This window comes from Erinaceus europaeus, chromosome 3, assembly GCF_950295315.1.
Source record: "Erinaceus europaeus chromosome 3, mEriEur2.1, whole genome shotgun sequence".
In the NCBI taxonomy this organism is placed as follows: Eukaryota; Metazoa; Chordata; class Mammalia; order Eulipotyphla; family Erinaceidae; genus Erinaceus; species Erinaceus europaeus.
This window is the reverse complement of record NC_080164.1, coordinates 117,114,405-117,134,375: the sequence shown is the minus strand read 5'-3', so window position 1 is coordinate 117,134,375 and position 19,971 is coordinate 117,114,405. Positions and strand designations below refer to the sequence as shown.

The 19,971-nt window shown below is 43.9% G+C and overlaps 1 protein-coding gene across 2 annotated transcripts in view; it reads left to right on the top strand.

Moving 5' to 3' along the window:
• The window catches only part of KLHL8 (kelch like family member 8), a 47,496-nt gene extending 27,931 nt beyond the window's left edge, over positions 1–19,565 (top strand). For both annotated transcript variants that reach the window (XM_007531370.3, XM_060187780.1), the window contains 7 exons: positions 3,303–3,489; positions 4,816–4,959; positions 7,034–7,145; positions 10,605–10,773; positions 10,976–11,135; positions 14,763–14,964; positions 15,690–19,565. In XM_007531370.3, the coding sequence (XP_007531432.2) occupies positions 3,303–3,489; positions 4,816–4,959; positions 7,034–7,145; positions 10,605–10,773; positions 10,976–11,135; positions 14,763–14,964; positions 15,690–15,813 (1,098 nt within the window). In that variant the 3' untranslated portion in view covers positions 15,814–19,565. The remainder of the gene's footprint in view (positions 1–3,302; positions 3,490–4,815; positions 4,960–7,033; positions 7,146–10,604; positions 10,774–10,975; positions 11,136–14,762; positions 14,965–15,689) is intronic.
• The last annotated feature ends 406 nt before the right edge of the window (positions 19,566–19,971 follow it).

Sequence of the window (19,971 nt, the reverse complement as noted above, 5' to 3'; positions counted from 1 at the left end):
GTATGCTAATGCACCTGGCTCTAGGGAAACAGCTGTAAACTAATTTGAAGTGTTTTGTAATGATTTTTTTAAGTCTGCTGAATTACTTTGCTAATGAAGGTACATTTATTCCTGATGCATGTAGACTTATTTCAGAAAGAACCAGCAGGTTAAGCACACATGGAGCAAAGCACAAGGACCGGCATAAGGATCCCAGTTCGAGCCCCTGGCTCCCCACCTGCAGGGAGGTTGCTTTACAGGTGGTGAAGCAGGTCTGCAGGTGTCTATCTTTCTCTCCCCCTGTCTGTCTTCTCCTCTCTTCAATTTTTCTCTGTCCCATCCAGCAACAACAATGGCAACAAAATGAAAAAAATGGCCTCCAGCAGTACATTCATAGTGTAAGCACCAAGCCCCAGTGATAACCCTGGAAGCACAATAAAAAAATAAATAAAGAGAAGCAGAGGGTGAGAATGAAAGAAACCACAGCACCCAAGTTTCCTTCAATGAGTTGGGGGCTGGGCTCGAACCTGGGTTCAGCATGTGGCAAAGCAGTGAACTTCCATGTAAGCTACATTGCCAGTCCCATCACTTTTCACTTTCTTCTGCCATCACAGCTTACTTTTTGTGAACTCAAAAATGTATCTCTTCAACGTTTTTTAAATTTATTTCTACTGTCAACAGGGAGTTCTTAGGGAGATAATAATTAAAACTAAAAATCCTATTGAAAATGAGTTTACTGGGCTGGGGAATATAGCAGTAGAGCTCAAGCCTTCCTTATATGGATGGAGGCCCTGGGTTTGATCCCAGCATTGAGAAATAAAGGCAGATAAGCAGGGGGCCAAGTGGTGGTGCACCTGGTTGAGCGCACATGTTACAGTGTACAAGGATCCAGGTTCGAGCCCCCAGTTCCCACCTGTAGGAGGGAAGCTTTGCAAGTGGTGAAGCAGTATTGCAGGTGTCTCTGTGTTTCTCCCTCTTATCCTCTTCCCTCTTGATTTCTGGCTGTCTCTATCCAATAAATAAAGATTTTTTAAAAAGCTTGCATAGCAAGGGAAAAACTTCTTTTAAAAAAACAGACAAACTAGCAGGAAGGACTCCTTGGATGATGGAACAGTGCTTTAGTCTCATTTCTTTCAACAAAAAAAATAAAATAAACATTGAGCTGTAGAGCATATTCCTCTCATTTATGAGGTACTGAGTTTAATCCCTTATATCACATTAACAACAACAACAGAAGGAAATAAAATCGGTCAACCAGAAGAGAAAATGTTTTCAGCCCATCTTGGATGGAGCTTAAAGAAATCCTGTTAAGTGAAATAAGTCAGAAGCAGAAGGATGAATATGGGATGATCTCATTCACAGGCAGAAGCTGAAAAACAAGATCAGAAGAGAAAACACTAAGCAGAACCTGGACTGGAGCTGGTGTATTGCACCAAAGTGAAAGACTCGGGTGTGGGTGTGGGAGAAATACAGGTCCTGGAAAAGGATGACAGAGGACCTAGTGGGGGTTGTATTATTATGTGCAAAACTGATAAATGTTATGCATGTACAAACTATTGTATTTACTGTCGACTGTAAAATATTAATCCCCCAATAAAGGAAAAAATATTTTAAAAAAGAAAGAGAAATCAAAACAAGTTTTATGATTTTTCAACTAAATCTTATTTGTGAGTGTGTGTGTGTGTGTGTGTATACAAACATGCTTTTAACTAAACAGTTCCTGGTTTGGTAATATCTTTAATCAATGATCAGTGTATAGAAAAATCAGTGTATCCTTTTCTCCCAAAATATTTCTTTATTATCGAGCCAAAGAAGAGAAACATCAAACCAGAGTCTCACTGTGGCACATGCGATAGTGGGCATTGAACTCAGGACCTCACACTTTTGAGCCCAGCACCTTATCCACCTTAGCACCATCTAGGCTGCTGAAAACCAGTGCACCATTTAGAGATGAGTGCCTGTACCAAAAGAGACAACGCATCTCTGAGTTACTGTATAACTTTCCAGGATAATTCATTTGAGAAGAGAATACTTACTAGCATTAGGTGTGGATGTTTATATGTTTAAGTAAGAAAACAGAGACAGGCTCACCTGCTAGAGTGCTCTCTTTGCCGTACTTGAGGGAGACCAGGGCTTGAGCCCCCAGCACCATATAAACTACCAACTCTCGGGACGTGTCATGAATGATGGCTCATGGTGTGGTCTTCCTCCTCCTTCTTCTCATCCTTTTCTTCCTCCTTTTCTTTCTCCTCTTCCTTCTTCTCCTTTTTCTTCTCGTCTTCCTTCTTCTCCCCCTTCACTTCTTCCTCCTCTATCACTTCTTCCTCCTCCTTCTCTTTTCTCCCTATGTCTGTCTGTATCTGAAAGTAAACAGTAAAATCCATGTATCTGCTGGGAGTGCTGGAGTTGCCAAAACCCTGACAACAAGAAAAAAAAAAAAAGTAAAAAAGAAATCCCAGTTCTAATATGTTCAGTCTTAGCTTCAAAAGGCAGAGAAAGAAAGTACACTAAATTTGTTTTGATTGTGCCTTTTCATTAGCAAGGGACCTAGTGATTAAGATCACACCATTTCTGGAAGTAATTTAAATAGAAACAACGGATGTATTTTATATAGTCTATTTACATCACTTTGGGGGCGTATTTTTAAGCTGTAATCTGACCCCACTGTGCAGAACAGTACTAGAGATTAAACTTGTCACATGGAAATTATTTATTTAGTTAGGGGCCAGGTAGTGGCACACTTGGTTAGGTGCACACATTACAGTGCACAAAGACCCAGGCTCAAGCCCTTGGTCCTCACCTGCCAGGGGAAAGCTTCATGAATGGTGAAGCAGGGCTGCTTCTATCTATCTCTCTGCTTCTTTCCATAACTAGCTCCTCCTGCCCTCCCAATTTCTCTCTGTCTCTATCCAATACTAAGTAAATAAATATATATTTAAATTTTTTAAAAAGAATTTATTTGTTTATGTACTTTTACTGACCGTCACCAGGGTTATCATTGGGGCTTGGTACCTGCACCATGAATCCACTGCATGCAGCAGCCATTTTTCCTTTCTTTCCTATTTGCGGGGGCAGGGAGAGACACCTGCAGACATGCTTCACCATTTATTAAGCTCCCTGCCTGCAGGTGGGGAGCGGGGGCTTGAACCCAGGTCCTGTGCGTGGCAGTGTGCGTACTCTTACCAGGTGCCCCATTGCCTCACCACATGGAATGAAATGCACTTGTGAGAAAAGTCTTTTGAAGTGAACGAGTTTTATGAAAACAGAGAGCGAGCTTTGCAGGCAGAATGAGACTTTCACACCACAACTGTTCACGGTCTTAGGTCCGCTTGCCGCTGTTGCCGGTTGACTATCTCATGGGTGTTGTGGCAAAAGAGCAGATCGTCAAGCAAAATCTGAAATGTAGAGACTTATTGGACGAAGCAAGAAATTACCACCTTCACCTGAGTAGCAGAGCAGTGCCTGACTTTGAATACTCCATCCGGACCACTCCAAGGAAGCATACTGCCGGTAATTACGTTCCTCATCTTGTCAGCTCTGCCTGAAGGATCTTTGTTGTATTTCATGGTTGGTTGTGTCTGTCCAAAACTATTTGTAAAAGGATTAGTGCCTAATTGCCTTAAAGGAAGAATTGGCAAGATTACAAGGTATGGGTTGGAAAGGATTATAGCTATAGCACAGGCGAATTTAAAATAAAGACATGACCCTCTTCTACATGAGCATGAGTTATCTGAGTAGGTTAGGGGGAACATAGAAAAGAGAAATGCCTGCAGACAGGAGAGACGCAGATGCAATTATCAAGAGAGAAACTGAGTTCCAAAAAAGATGGTGTTCAACAGCTCAGATACTACAGTAGCATCCATGAAAACAATAATTCTGATTCGGCTTTAGCAGGAATGATTTTGTTTAGTGGATGAAAATATAAATCATACTGTGGGATGCTAACAGATTGTCGATGTATCTGATTTGAAAAATTCAAATAAGAGAAAAAACAGATATTGGGCGGTGGTAGGTCGCATAATGGTTATGCAAAGAGACTCGTGCCTGAGGCTCCCAAGTCCCAGGTTCAGTCCCCACACTACCGTAAGCCAGCGCTGAGCAGTGCTCTGGTGAAAAAGAAAGAAAAACAACAAGGGCAACAAAAAGGGAAAATAAATATAAAAAAATTTTTAATTAAAAAAAAATAAAAATTAAGAGAAAAACAGATTTAAAGTAACATACTGTCATTAAATGATACACACCCAAATAACTAAAGGTTTTTCTCCCCCTTTAATAAAAATTTAGACTTCCAAAATGTTTTCCACACTGATTTAAAAAAAAAAATCAGGAGTTGGGCGGTAGTGCAGTGGGTTAAGCGCACATGGCACAAAGCACAAGGACCAATGTAAGGATTCTGGTTCAAACCCCTGGCTCCCCACAACAATAAAACAACAAGGGCAAAAAAAAAAAAAAAAAGAATAAATATTTAAAAATTTCTTAAAAAAGGGAGTCGGGCTGTAGCACAGTGGGTTAAGCACAGGTGGCGCAAAGCACAAGGACCGGCATAAGGATCCCGGTTCGAGCCCCGGCTCCCCACCTGCAGGGGAGTCGCTTCACAGGCAGGTCTGCAGGTGTCTATCTTTCTCTCCTCCTCTCTGTCTTCCCCTCCTCTCTCCATTTCTCTCTGTCCTATCCAACAATGACAACAACAATAATAACTACAACAATAAAAACAACAAGGGCAACAAAGGGAATAAATAAAATAAATATAAAACAATTTTTTTAAAAATTTTTTTCTTAAGAAAAGAAAATCAGGGCACTGTGGTTTTGATCTCTGCTTTGTGACTCACTCTGTAGGTGTGCTCTTCTGTGTGGGTGGCCGAGGAGGGTCTGGGGACCCGTTCCGAAGTATTGAGTGCTACTCCATCAGCAAGAACAGTTGGTTCTTTGGACCAGAAATGAATAGTCGAAGGCGACACGTGGGTGTGATCTCTGTGGAAGGTGGGTCCACTGTTGGCTTACACTGCATTAGGTGATCGATCACAGGGTTCTTTTTGAATATTTGAACTTTGCTGATTTCTTTCGGTAACAAAAGTGCTCGATTATAATCCCAGTAGGTCAGTAAAATATTGGGGCTATACAAGCCCAAAGCTAGTGTACAAGCTCACATATAGGTGCTTAACTGCAAGATGAGTAAAGCAAAAACATAGTTGGAATAAAATATTTTCAAATAATAGAACTAAGAAAAAGTTGATTTAACCCAGATAACAAATATATGTCATTTAATTTCTATGCCCATTTTATTGTTTTTTAATTATCTTTATTTATTTATTTATTGGACAGAGACAGCCAGAAATCAAGAGGGTAGGGAGAGATAGAGGAAGGGAGGGAGTCAGCCAGTAGTGCAGTGGGTTAAGCAGGTGGCACCAAGCTCAAGGACCGGTGTAAAGATCCCAGTTCCAGCCCCCGGCTCTCCACCTGCAGGAAGTTTGCTTCACAAGTGGTGAAGCTGGTCTGTAGGTGTCTGTCTATCTTTCTCTCCCCCCTCTGTCTTCCCCTCCTCTTTCGATTTCTCTCTGTCCTATCTAACAACAACGACATTAATAACAACAACAACAATAATAAAACAACAAGGGCAACAAAAGGGAATAAATAAATATAAAAAATCTTTTAAAAAAAGGGAAAGGAGAGAGACAAAGAGACACTGCTTCACCACTTGCAAAGCTTTCCTCCTGCAGGTGGGTGCTGGGGGCTCGAACCCAGGTCCGTGCACACTGTAACGTGCGCTCAGTCAACCAAGTGTGCCACTACCCGACCCCCTCCCATTTAATTGTTATAATTGAAATAAGTACTTATTTTACTGGCTCCAGAAAAAGAAGTAATTGCAGAATCATAGGTAAACTATTAGGAAACTTTTTCAAAGTATGTTTTTATTTCTGACTATGAAAGTATAAATGCAAAAAAAGGGCATAAATGCTTTTTTGAGGAAAACATGTAAATGTGTATTTTTTGTAGGGTCATCATTGGGGCTTCCCCTTTCTGGGCAGACATTTTTCAGAGAGAGACAGGAACAGTATAACACTGTAGCTCCCTCCAATGTGGTGGAAGTGGGACTTGGCCCTAGCTTGTGCACAGGGTGACAGTGTCGCTGGCTCTGGCATATCATAACAATAAATCAAAATCATTTGTAACTCGGTCTCTCAGAAATCAAGTCAACATTTTGTATGCAATTTTTTAATTTGTCTGTGTGTACATTTATTTCATATAGAAAAGGGCTGATCATACTGCATTATGAGTTTTTACATCTTAGGGCCAGGCAGTGGTGCACCTGGTTAAGCACACACATTACAGTGTTCAGGGACCCAGGTTCAAGCCCCTGGTCCCCACCTACAGGTGGGAAGCTTCACAAGTGATAAAGCAGGGCTGCAGGTGTCTGTCTCTCACCCTCCCTATCTCTCCCTCCTCTCGATTTCTCTGTCTCTACCAATAAATAAATAAATAAAAATATTTATTTACTATTACATTGAGAGTATTTTTCATTTTGTTAAATGTTCTTTAAAAGCACAATTAGTGGTTTTGAAGTTTTCATTTTTTAATTATTTTTATTTATTGGCTAGACACAGCCAGAAATTGAGAGGGAGATAGAAAGGGAGAGAGAGAGACCTGCAGTACTGCTTCTCTACTCGCAAAGCTTTCCCCCTGCAGGTGGAGACTGAGGGCTCGAACCCGGGTCCTTGTGCACTATAATGTGCGCACTCAACCAGGTGAGCCACCACCTGGCCCCCGATTAGTGGTTTTACTTACTCGATTAGGACAAGCTGGGAAATTTAGGAAGCGGGGGGGGGGGGGGGGGATAATGTTTCAGCATTTCACTATGGACCTGCATGTCCTAGGCATTTTCTTAGGTGGACATCTACATTTATTTTTCCATTGGTTACTAAAAGCAACACTGTATGGAATAGTGAATAACTGTGATTGAAAAATAATTTCTTACGCTCTAGGAACAAGCTACTGATGATATGAATAACACTGTCATTTTATTGGAGCCAAGTGAAATAACCGCTCTGTTTGACAGGCAAAGTGTACGCAGTGGGTGGACATGATGGAAACGAGCATCTAGGTAGCATGGAGATGTTTGACCCCCTCACTAATAGATGGATGATGAAGGCGTCAATGAACACAAAGAGGTAGATCAGCATGGAAATATCTTTTGATTTGGTGGGTGAAAAGTAAAGGAAGCCTCCTCTGGTTGAAAGAGCTGACTTCTGCTTTTAAAAAAAAAAATTGTTAGTTGGGAGTCGGGCAGTAGCGCAACGGGTTAAGCGCGCGTGGTGTGAAGTGCAAGGACCGGCATCAGGATCCCGGTTCGAGCCCCTGGCTCCCCACCTGCAGGAGGGTCACTTTACAAGCGGTGAAGCAGGTCTGCAGGTGTCTGTCTTTCTCTCCCCCTCTCTGTCTTCCCCTCCTCTCTCCATTTCTCTCTGTCCTATCCAGTGGCAACGACATCAATAACAACAACAGTAAGACAGCAAGGGCAACAAAAGGGAATAAATAAATATTTTAAAAATATATTTTGTTAGGGAGTCTAATGCAGTTTATTAACTTGATATATTTTTAACTTTATTTCAATCGTAGATTGTTATATTGAGAACCAGGGAGAGAGAAGCTGGAACACCCCTCCAAAGCATATGTGATTTGGGTTTGAATGGGGGTCCTTAAGCAGCAGAATACCATGCCTAACTTTCTGTGGGTTTCATTTTTAATATCTGTTTGTTTATTTGTCTAATTATTTATTGGAAAGAGAGAGGGGACAAGAGAACCAGAGTATCCCTCTGGCATATGCACTGCCAGGGATCAAACTCCGGACCTCAAGCTTGAAGGTCCAACACTTTACCCACTGCGCCACCTTCTAGGCCACACTTTCTATGTTTCTTGAGGATTGAAAATGGAGTTACGTTTTTGAGCTACAACGTGTGCCATAGCTCTCACTTATCACCGGAGTGCAGGTTTCTTTATCTTGAGAACGCTTTTAGATTGTTTTGAAAAGTTGAGCAGAAAAGACTATAGAGTTATAGCTGTTCTCAAGTGAAAGCGAGTCTGCTGACTCTGGAACAGCGGGCAGAGGTATTTCCGGTTGTCAGAAGCTGGGGAGCAGGTAGATGGGGCACTTGCTGCTGGCACACACCCCCCCCCCCCAGGAAAGTGAGGATGCTGCTTGAGACCCTGTCTTGGGAGGCTTGGCCCAGGGGCAGCAGAGCTGGTATCTCACTGTCCCTGCATGGTTAAGAAGCCAGGAGATTGACACTGAGACCTGGTGTGAATGAGCCCACGCTCCTGTGAGAATAGTTGTTGGTTTTCCTTGCTCAGTCAGATAATAATCCAGTAAGGAGTATCACCAAAGAGACAGTAGCTGCTTTGGTCTTGTTCTGTGTGCCATGAAGTCGTTCCTGGTTCCCCTATTAAAGAATGCCTGATAATGTCCCCAGTGCACTGAGTTTGAGTGGACCTGAGTGAGAGCATTAGGCTGCCGTGGGCATGTGCTTGGGTCTGAGAGCAGCCCAGGGCAGGGTAAATCAAGGTGCTCAGGAGCAGTGTGTGTCAGGGTAGGGGTGCTTGCTGTGGTGCAGGTCTATAGGGTGCCTGCTGGAGGAACGGACACAGCCTGCTTTCTGGCAATCAGGAGTGGGCTGGGGAGGGCTGCAGATGTTTGCCTACGGTGCAGGCTCCCTTGATAAATGTCTCAGCCCCCTACTAAGTCAGCACAGCTGCAGGGTCTGTCCATGGAGAGTGGGTCTCAGGATGGAGTCCACCAGCTCTGCTGTCAGCAAGCTCACAGAGGTTGTGGGGTGGCCCCTGCCGGTCACATGACTCTGCTCATGGCCTTGTGGGGTTCCTGCTGCCACAGTTCAGATTTTGATGGTTGTAGTGTCATTGAAAAGAAATCAGTTTATTCCATAACAATGATAAGGAGCCCATTTAAAAAAAAACTCTTTTTTATTACCTTTATTTATTGGCTAGAGACAGTAAGAAATAGAGAGGAAAGGGGTGCTAGAGAGGAAGAGAGACAGAGACACCTGCAGCACTGCTTCCCCACTCGCAAAGCTTTCCCCCTGCAGGTGGGGGACCAGGGGCTCAAACCCAGGTCCTTGCACATTGTAACATATGTGCCACCACCCTGCTCCCAGGAACTCATTTAAAAAAAATTTTTTTTAATATTTATTTATTTTCCCTTTTGCTGCGCTTATTGTTTATCGTTGTTGTCCTTATTGCTGTTATCGTTGTTGTATAGTACAGAGAGAAATGGAGAGAGGAGGGGGAGACAGAGGGGAAGAGAAAGAGAGACACCTGCAGACCTGTTTCACCGCCTGTGAAGCAACTCACCTGCAGGTGGGGAGCCAGGGGCTCGAACTGGGATCCTTATGCCGGTCCTTGCGCTTGGCTGGCGGCTCTTGGCGCCACGTGCGCTTAACCCACTGCGCTACCGCCCGACTCCCTTTCTTTTTTTTTTTTTCCTCCAGGGTTATCACTGGGGCTCAGTGGGCCTGCACTGTGAATCCACTGCAACCATAGCCATCTTTTCCATTGTTTGTTGTTGTTGCTGTTGTTGTTGGATAGGAGAGAGAGAAATTGAGAGGGGAAGGGGAGGGAGAGAGGGAGGGAGAAAGACAGACACCCGCAGACCTTCTTCATCACTTGTAAAACGATCCCCCTGCAGGTGGGGAGTCAGGGACTTAAACTGGGATCCTTGTGCCTGTCCTTGCACTTCATACTATGTGCACCTGACCCAGTGTGCCACCGCCCAGGCCCCAGAACTCATTTTTAATGTGGGTTAAGTCTCTTTGTGAGGAGAGACAAGTGCCCTAGGAAGTAAAGCAGTGTGATATAAAGCTTGTAGTAGAAAGATTGATGTTCTTTTACGTAGACAAATGCAACTCTGCAGTATTACCCACTCTGAAGTCACATGAATTTAGAAATAATTGATTCTGGCTGCCATAGCAAACCATCTCTGCCAGCTCATTAGTCTCTCAAGTGTGCAGCTCTGTGTTTTACTGAGTGTTTTGGACTCTAAAGTATAGTATTTTTTAACATTTTTTCTTGTTATTTACCAGAGCACTGCTCAGCTCTGGCTTATAGTGGTGCTGGGGATTGAACCTGGGATCTTGTTGCCTCAGACATGAAAGTCTTTTTGCAGAACTATTATACTGTCTCCTCGGCCCTAGTATTTTGCTGAACTTAATCATTTCAGTTGAGTTTCAAGTCACCTGCGGGGGGAGGGGGGACATGCATGATAAACTCCAGTGGACATACAACTCACTTTGAAAGGCACAACTAGCCATCTACTCAGGGGAGAAAAAAAAATGATGGGAAGAAAACACACTGAAGTTTAACATGATAAATGAGCTTCAAGGGCCAGGAGGTGGCATACCTGGTTGAGTGCACACATCACAGTGCCCAAGGACACACGTTCAAGCTTCACAAGTGGTGAAATAGGGCTGCAGGTGTCTCTCTGTCTCTCTCCCTCTCTCTCTCTGCTGCCCCTCTCAGTTTCTCCCTGTCCAATAATAAGTAAATAAATAAAAATGAGTCTCATTAGCACCTTTTTTTTTTCTGAAATGATGCTAAAGTCTGTTTAATCACCTCTGCAGGCGAGGCATTGCCTTAGCCTCCTTGGGAGGCCCCATTTACGCAATTGGAGGATTAGACGACAACACGTGCTTCAATGACGTGGAGAGATACGACATCGAGTCTGATCAGTGGAGCACTGTAGCCCCAATGAACACCCCCCGGGGAGGAGTCGGCTCTGTGTCTCTTGTAGTAAGTTAAGCTCAGCCTGCTGGTTGCATCACACCCCTCACCAGACAAAGACCAGGCATATCCGTTTCTCAGTAAGGAAACAGGTCAGACACCTGCCATGCACCAGACACACTTGCTCCTGGACGTTCTGGTCTACAGCTAGGATGCTGGATAAATCTGCTGGAAACCTAACGCCATCTCTTTCTATTCTTCCTTCACATAGAACCATGTTTACGCAGTAGGTGGCAATGACGGAGTGGCCTCTTTATCCAGTGTAGAGAGGTATGATCCGCACCTGGATAAGTGGATAGAAGTGAAGGAAATGGGCCAGCGGCGAGCGGGCAATGGCGTTAGTGAGCTCCATGGTTGTTTGTACGTTGTCGGTAAGTGGACGGCATTTCTGTTGATGACAGGCTATCTATCCATCGACAGTGTCCTAGAACAGCACAGTAATGAGAGTTATGAAACACTTAGGCTCAAGTAGAATCGGTCATAGGATTTACTTATTTACTTCTTTTTTTTTTTTTCCTGTTGTCCCTGGGGCTTCACTGTTCCAGGCTGACTTTCCCAGATAGACAGTCAGTGATAGACAAAGAGAAGGACACCATGGCACAGAAGCTTCCCTCCAGTGTGGGTGGTGGGGGTCGAGCTCAAACCTGAGTCATGCCCATGACAAAGTAAGCACTTTATCCAAAGAAGCAACCTAGATTTGTTTTTGAGGGACTGGGTAGTGGTAGACCTGGCTGAATGCTTATGTTACAGTGCTCTAGGACCTGGGTTCAAGCCCCTGGTACCCACATACAGAGGGGGAAACTAGATGAGCAGTGGAGTAGTGCTGCAGGTGTCTTTCTCCCTCCCTCCATCCCCCCCTTTCCTTTTAAATTACTTTGTCTGTATCCAGTAAATAAACAAATAGCCACCCCACCCCCACCCCAGAGTGCTGTTCAATGCTAGTTTATGCCGGTGCAGGGGGTTGAACCTAAGGTCTTGGAGCCTCAGCCTTGAGGGTCTCTTTGCATACCCATTATTCTGTCTCCCCCATAAGTAAACAAGGGATTTGCTTTTGGATTCTTAAGGTTCACATCAGAGGTTTTATTTTTTTAGGGTCTTCATTTTGTAATGTATACAATTGATTGATCTTTTTTATTTTTGTTTTTTATTGGATAGAGACAGCCAGAAATCAAGAGGGAAGGGGGACATAGAGAGGAAGAGAGAGGGCCCCAGTGCTGACGCACCTGGCTAAGCACACGTTACAGTGAGCAAGGGCGCAGGCTCGAGCCTCCGGTCCCCACCTGCAGGGGGAAAACTTCACGAGAGGTTGCAAGTAGTGTTGCAGGTGTCTCTCTGTCTCTCTTGCTCTCTATCTCCCCCTTCCCTCTCAATTTCTGGCTATCTCTATCCAATAAATAAATAAAGATAATAAAAAAAGGTTTTTTAAATTTTTTTTATATTTATCCCCTTTTGTTGACCTGTTGTTTTATTATTGTAGTTATTGTTGATGTTGTTGTTGCTGGATAGGACAGAGAAATGGAGAAAGAAGGGGAAGACAGGGGGAGAGATAGACAGACACCTGCAGACCTGCGTCACCGCCTGTGAAGCGACTCCCCTGCAGGTGGGGAGCCCGTGACTCGAACCGGGATCCTTACTCCGGTCCTTATGCTTTGAGCCACCTGTGCTTAACCCGCTGCGCTACCGCCCGACTCCCAATAAAAAAGTTTTTAAAGAGAGAGAGAGGGAGAGAGACAGAGAGACATCTGCAGCCCTACTTCACCACTTGTGAAGCTTTCCCCCTGCAGGTGGAGACTGGGGGCTTGAACCCAGGTCCTTGTGCTCAACCAGGTGTGCCACCACTCGGTCCCTCAGAGTTTTTAATTTATATTTTCACCTTTCATTTGAAGACCTCTACTTCCTTATCTTAAACAGGAGTGAAAATATGTCAAAAGCATTAAGTACTTTACATTTAAGTAATACACATAGATAGTATAAGAGCACAAATGCAGTATACTTCACCGAAATAAATAAAGATCTAAGAAGTATGTCCCCCATCTTCATTTTAAGGGAATTGTGCTGACTAAGCAAAACAACGCACACTTCATATACATAATAGCTGTTAACATCTTTATTGCTTGTGGGAGGTACAGATCCCCCAGCCTGGGTAGAGGCCTATCACTTCTTTTTTTTTTTTAATTCTTTTTTTTTAAAGATTTTTTTAATTTTTTTATTTATTTGTTTTATAGAAATAGTCAGAAATCAAGAGGGGGGAAATAGAGAAGGGGAGAGACAGAGAGACACATGCAGCACTGCTTCACCACTTATGAAGCTTTCCCCCTGCAGGTGGAGGCCAGGGGCTGGAACCTGGGTCCTTGTGCGTTGTACTATGTGCACTCAACCAGGTGCACCACCACCTGGCCCTGAGGCCTATCACTTTTTTTTTTTTTTAATATTTATTTATTTATTTTCCCTTTTGTTGCCCTTATTGTTTTTTATTGTTTTAGTTATTATTGTTGTTGTTACTGATGTCGTCGTTGTTGGATAGGACAGAGAGAAATGGAGAGAGAAGGGGAAGACGGGGAGAGAAAGATAGACACCTGCAGACCTGCTTCACTGCCTGTGAAGCGACACCCCTGCAGGTGGGGAGCTGGGGGCTCGAACCGGGCTCCTTATGCCGGTCCGTACGCTTGGCACCACGTGCACTTAACCCGCTGTGCTACAGCCTGACTCCCGGCCTGTCACTTCTGTAGGCTGAGATGGCACGAGCTCAGGGGCAAGGAGCCACCTTCTTACACAACATACCCTAAAGGTTCCCATTTCTTGTGCATGACCGATATGTGACCTCCCTTTATAGGGCCATAACTTGGGTCCTTATAGGCTGGTAACTTGCCTTCGAGCCCGAGCTGGATATGAGAAACCAGGTATAATCTAAGAGCATGAATGAGGTGCACCTGGGGGTAATTAACATGGCGTGAGTGTCACACACTTTCCTCATTGGTTCCTATTGGATGGTGATCAGTATATCTAACCCTGTGTATGAACAATAAACGAACTGTCTCTCTGAAGCACTCCCGGAGGCTGGTCCTTTCCTCCATGCCTCACCCTCACCACTGGTTCCCAGTTCCCCGTGTTGCTGCCGCCTCTCCACTGACCGGAGGACACCCAGCAACAATTGCTTTTGACATACTGAATTATAGACTCCAGGAGACACAGGGAACTGCTTTCTCAAAATTTACTATGCATTTGAATAATAGGAGATAGTCTTGAACTCTAAGGGAGGGTACCCAGATTCTTGGTTTCTCCTTTTTTTCCCCCCACACTAGGGTTTTCACTGGTGCCCTGTGCTTACTCTATTCCACTGCTCCTGGCAAGTTTTATTTTAATTAATTAATTAACTAATTAATTAATTAATTTTAGAAGAAGAGGGGGAGGGAGAGGGAACCACCACATCACCACTCCACGCTCATGAGCTTCTGCACTCCCAAGTGATGGCTGGGGACTTGCACCTGAGACCTCACACATGGTAAAGTCTGTGCTCTCCCAGGTGATAACCATCAAATGACTTCCCTGTTCCAGTTTTTATTCTCTATTTAAGCGGTGGGCGGTGATAACGGGGGAGAGGAACAGCGGAGCATTGCTCCACCATCCATGGAGTTCCCTGAGCGCTGTCCAGGGCGCTTCCTTGTGGTGCCAGCTATCAAGCCCAGGACCTCACGCATGTCCACCGAGTCATTTCCCAGCCCCCCTCAAATACTACTTAGACCAGCCTGAATTGTAGGAAATGTCTACTAGGAGTTGGTGGTAGTAATAGATCAGTGTTGATGGAGAAGATTTTTCCTCAGATGTTTTGAGGACAGTAGAGTATTTTTGTTTGTTTGTTTGTTTGTTTTGTTTTGTTTTTACCAGAGCACTGCTCAGCTCCGGTTTGTGGTGGTGCTGGGTGGGGATTGAACCTAGGATTCTGGAACCATTGTGCTGTCTTCCCCCATTCCTTGTTTTTCTGATCTTTATCTGTGCAGGTGGATTCGATGATAATTCTCCACTGAGTTCAGTGGAACGATACGACCCCCGAAGCAACAAGTGGGATTATGTGGCAGCACTCACCACCCCCAGGGGCGGTGTGGGAATCGCCACCGTGATGGGTAAAATCTTCGCAGTGGGCGGTCACAACGGCAACGCCTACCTCAACACTGTGGAAGCATTCGACCCCGTGCTGAACAGGTCCTTCCCTCCTTTCCCTGTGCTTCCCCGGGATCTCCCAGTAACACATCCCTCTGCGCCGCTGAAGTGCTGCTAGGGGGTACTGGGCAGTGTTGCATTGGTTGAGCACCACACATTACCATGTGCAAGGTCCCAGGTTCAAGCCCCCATCCCCACCTATAGTAGTGAAACAGGGCTGCAGGTGTCTTTCCTTCTCTCTCCCTCTCTAGTTCCCCCTTCCCTCTCAATTTCTGTATTGATCCAGTAAAATTAAAAAAAAAAAAATTTTAATGCCAGAGCAGGGGTAGATAGCATAATGGTAGTAATACAAAGAGACTCTTGTGCCTGAAGCTCCGAAGTCCCAAGTTCAGTCACACACACAACCATAAGCCAGAGCTGGGGAAAAAAAATGCTACTAGAGGCAATCACAGATATAAAACCTTTGGTGTATTTATTTAGTCTCCCAGAGGAAGCTTTCTGATTTCCAGACCATTTCCATCACAGGCAGTTTTTGTCTTAAGCTAGCATGTGAATAAAGTAAACTGCCCTTGATTAGTTATTGTTTATTTATTTATTTTGAGGACAAGGAAAAATTGAGAAAGGAGAGAGATGCCTGCAGGTGAGGACTGGGAGTTCTAACCCACGTCCTTGAGCCTGGTAATGTGTTTGCTCAACCAGGAGTGCCACCATCCAGCCCCAACTGGCCTTTCATTCATACTAATGTTCTCCCTCCGCTGCCCCCTCAGGTGGGAGCTGGTGGGCTCCGTGTCTCACTGTAGAGCGGGCGCGGGAGTAGCTGTGTGCGCCTGCCTCACCAGCCAGATCCGAGACGTGGGCCACAGCTCCGGCAACGTGGTTGACTGTATGTGACCCGCATTCTGGTCCCCAGCTGTGAATTCACCTCTGACAAGCAAGAAGGACACCCAGGATCCTGTAGGACCTCCGTGACATGGTTCAGCTACCCCTCTAGCATCCTTTACATACAAACTGTTGGGCTGTGACTCAGTGCGGCTTCAAGACTAGTAGCTGGAGACGCATTAGTAACGGAGTGAGATTTTGTGCTCCCTGCTTTAGCAGATGTTGGAGCAGCCTGAAACCTATAGACCTTCTGTGAGAAATGTTAAAAGTGGTCCCCAATTGTTGAAATTCCTTTTAAAACATGTTTTTGGATGAATCTTCAATGGAAAATCAAGTAATGAACTGAGTTTTACGTTTCCCTTTGCCTTCAAGGTGTGAACCAGAGTCAACAAATTCTTCCCGGGAGGGAGAGCAGAATGGGTTCACCAGCGCAGGGTGGCAGGACACCAGAGACCTGAGTATCTCTAGAGTCGGTGCTGATGAACTGATGCCTCCATTTTCTCTAGGTGTTGATTTTTTTTCTCAATTGTTTTGGAAACCTAGAAAAGTAGAAAAAAAAAATTTTTCATCTTTCTGTACGCCCCTTGACTGCCTTCTCAGAAACGTATAGTAGTCCTCCAAGAAGCCCTTAATTGCACTTTGAGTTAAGAGGATACCAAAGGACCTAGCTGAGTTCATTGCATCCGAATGAAGCTGCACGTTGATATTTTTTTGTTCATCTCATGCAAAAAGGACATGTCTCATAGCCAGCAGAAGTTGAACCAGAGGAAATAATAAAGAAGACCTGAGAGTTGCTGTTATTCTCAAGTTCAGACAAAAAGACTTTGAGAAGGATGATGCTGATTACAGGATTCTCTGACGAGGGGAATCCGAAAATACACTGAAATCTGTTCTTTGGTGTAACTGGTTTATCTTGAACCCAACATTTATTGTTATCATTCTGTCTTCTGTTTGCCATCACCCTGGCTTTGCTCAGTGTACATAATCAGGATTTATTTCTCAGAAAATGCTTCTCTCTTTTTTTTTTTTTAACCGAAACTCTAAGGAGATTAATTTGAGTTCATCATCAGTAAAAAATACTGCTGCTTTCTCATACCTAAGAACACCACTGTAGAAACTGCTGAAAACTTTAGGGTTTTTGGTTTTGTTTTTTTTACATAAGACTTAATTAGTTTGCAATTTTTGGAAGTTCTATAGAACATCTGTAAACATGAAAAATCTTTGAGTCATTAAAAGCAGACATTTTAGTAAACTATATATATACTGCTGCTAAAAACAGAGAAAGATCAACAGTACAGCATGTCCTGTCCTGTTGAATCCCCTCTGGTATAGTTCATTGAAGCTTAATTTGAAAATATTTCTATACATCAGCTGAAGCCAAGATTTTGAAGCTTCTCTTGATTCTTCAGCTCTCACTGGTTTAACCAGCATGATGCAATGGCCCCTATATACTTTATAAATATTAGATTATTAAAGTATTCATCTTTGTATTTGCAGTGTATCCTGGAACCTCTCTTGGAGGCCTTCCCAGGCTCCCCTTTAGCTGCGTCTTAGAATCTTGAGTAGTTCCCTGCCAGGCGATCATCTGGCTCAAAGTGGCCAATGCAGAGAGGAATGTGACTTGTGTTCACACAGCCCTATGGTTTGTTCCTGGGGAGCTCCAACAGTCCTCATTGAGTGGCCGTCAAGGCTGTTGGCACAGTGGTATAAGAAGCCACATTGGGAGTCAGGAGGTAGTGCAGCGGGTTAAGCGCAGGTAGCGCAAAGCACAAGGACCGGCATAAGGATCCTGGTTCGAGCCCCTGACTCCCCACCTGCAGGGGAGTTGCTTCATTGGCGGTGAAGCAGGTCTGCAGGTGTCTTTCTCTCCCTCTGTCTGCCTTCCACTCCTCTCTCCATTTCTCTCTGTCCTGTCCATCAATGATGATATCAGTAACAACAATAACTACAACAATAAAACAACAAGGGCAACAAAAGGGAATAAATAAATAAATATTTAAAAAAAAAAAAAAAAAAAGAAGCCACATTACCAGGCCAGCACTTGCTGGGCATATATGCCCCCCAAAATAGAAAAAATTGTAAAAGGGTCCAGATTTTTCATGAAGCAGACTTTTTTTTTCAAAAAGCAAAACAGTTGAACACCTCTCAACCTCTAAATCCCCCTCCTCACTCACTCTGTCATTCATCTCCCCTCAGGTAACCTCAGTATTGTCATTCGTTTTGCTTTGTCTTTCCTTTTGCCCACCTAGGCAAAACCACCCAGGGTTCATCTTTCTCCTCATTCATTTCACTTTGCATAGTCCCCTCAGGTTTCCTCCACTTTGCTGTAAAAGGCAACATTTCATCTTTGATACTAAGTTTTGGGCAAGCTAAGTCATTGCTGAGTCTGAACCTGTGTTCTCTCATATAGCCGCAAGGGCATTTTAGTCATTCCCCAAAACAGCTCTCAGGCACTCAATGGGCTGGTCACGCTGGGCTGGAGATGGAGAGTGGGTCAGAATCAGGTGTCTGTGTCTCACCCACTGTGGACTTTTTGTATCTCAACACTCACTGGGTACGGCTACTTGTATATATGTTCTATTTATCCTTTTGTGGGGAAGGGGATCTTGATGTTGCTGATTCTGAGACAATTGAAAATGTGTTGTGTGTGTGTGTGTGTGTTTTACAATTCCACCTTTGTGACTTTAGGAGGGTGAAGGCCTTGCGTTTCCATTTCTGGCTTTCACTGAGCAGTAGCCAGCTGACAGAGAACCCTGGTGCCTTCGCTGCCCACAGGAGAGTAAAGGTAAACCTGTGCTGGTAGTGACACAAGGCAGGGCCAGAAGCATCACCTTGCAGGACCCGACAACGTTAGGAGAGGATAAACAACGGAGTCCACATATGCAGTCTCTTACTGAAAAACACATTCTTGGAGATGTGAACTACTAAAGAAATGAAATATTCAAGGGTTGAACCTTGACTGTTAATAGTACCTACCAAAAATAATATAAGATACAGCTACAAGTCTGAAATTCTTAAGAAAAAAAGAGAAAGAAAGATGAATTCAGAAATACCTGGGGGAGTCAGGCAGTCGGTAGCGCAGTGGGTTAAGTGCAGGTGCCACAAAGCACAAGGACCGGCATAAGGATCCCAGTTCAAGCCCCTGGCTCCCCACCTGCAGGGGAGTTGTTTCACAAGCAGTGAGGCAGGTCTGCAGGTGTCTTTCTCTCCCCCTCTCTGTCTTCCCCTCCTCTCTCCATTTCTCTCTGTCCTATCCAACGAGGGCGACAACAATAATAACTACAACAATAAAACAAGGGCAACAAAAGGGAATAAATAAATATTAAATATATATATATATATCTGTAGGTGCTTCTGTATAATTCTCCCATGTAAACGGCAAGGCCTGTGCTTTACCATATTGCACTGTCACTTTAGAAACAAATCACTTGATATTGTTTTTTACTAATTTCACGTTAACTACTTTTTACTCCTGAGGACTATTGTTCATCCTCTTCATTTGAAATTGAATTCTGTATTTATGCTGATAAATGCCTAGATTGAATGAATCCATCAGACTTTCAGTTTTTTTTTCCCTCAAGGTCGAGAGAGAGAGAGAATGTGTTTATAGAAAGACTGCATTAATTCATTTTGTTAACAACTAAGAATGTTTTCTGCTGTTTCTCAAATCAAATGTTAAAGGAGGTTATTTTGATGCCATTGATTCTTTTTCCCCTTTATGTAGAGTTACACATTACAATAAAGCTTCTGTATATTTTTTTAAACATGTATAAATCTGTGTAGTAATACTCCAGAAAATAAAAATTAAACTACCGTAAACAAATACCAACTACTGAGGTTGAAGAGTTGGATTCACGGGCGCTGGGCTGTGGTGCAGCAGGTTAAACGCACATGGTGTGAAGTGCAAGGAACAGCATAAGGATCCCAGTTGGAGCCCCCGGCTCCCCACCTTTGGTGGGAAGGAGGGGTTGCTTGATGGGTGGTGAAGCAGGTCTGCAGGTATCTTATCTCTCTCTTCCCCTTCTCTCTCAATTTCTCTCTATCCTATCAAACAACTATAATACTAACAACAAAATAATAACAGCACTGATAAACAATAAGGGCAACAAAAGGGGGGGAAAAAGCCTCTAGGAGCTATTCACAGTGCAGGCACCGATCCCAGCGATAATC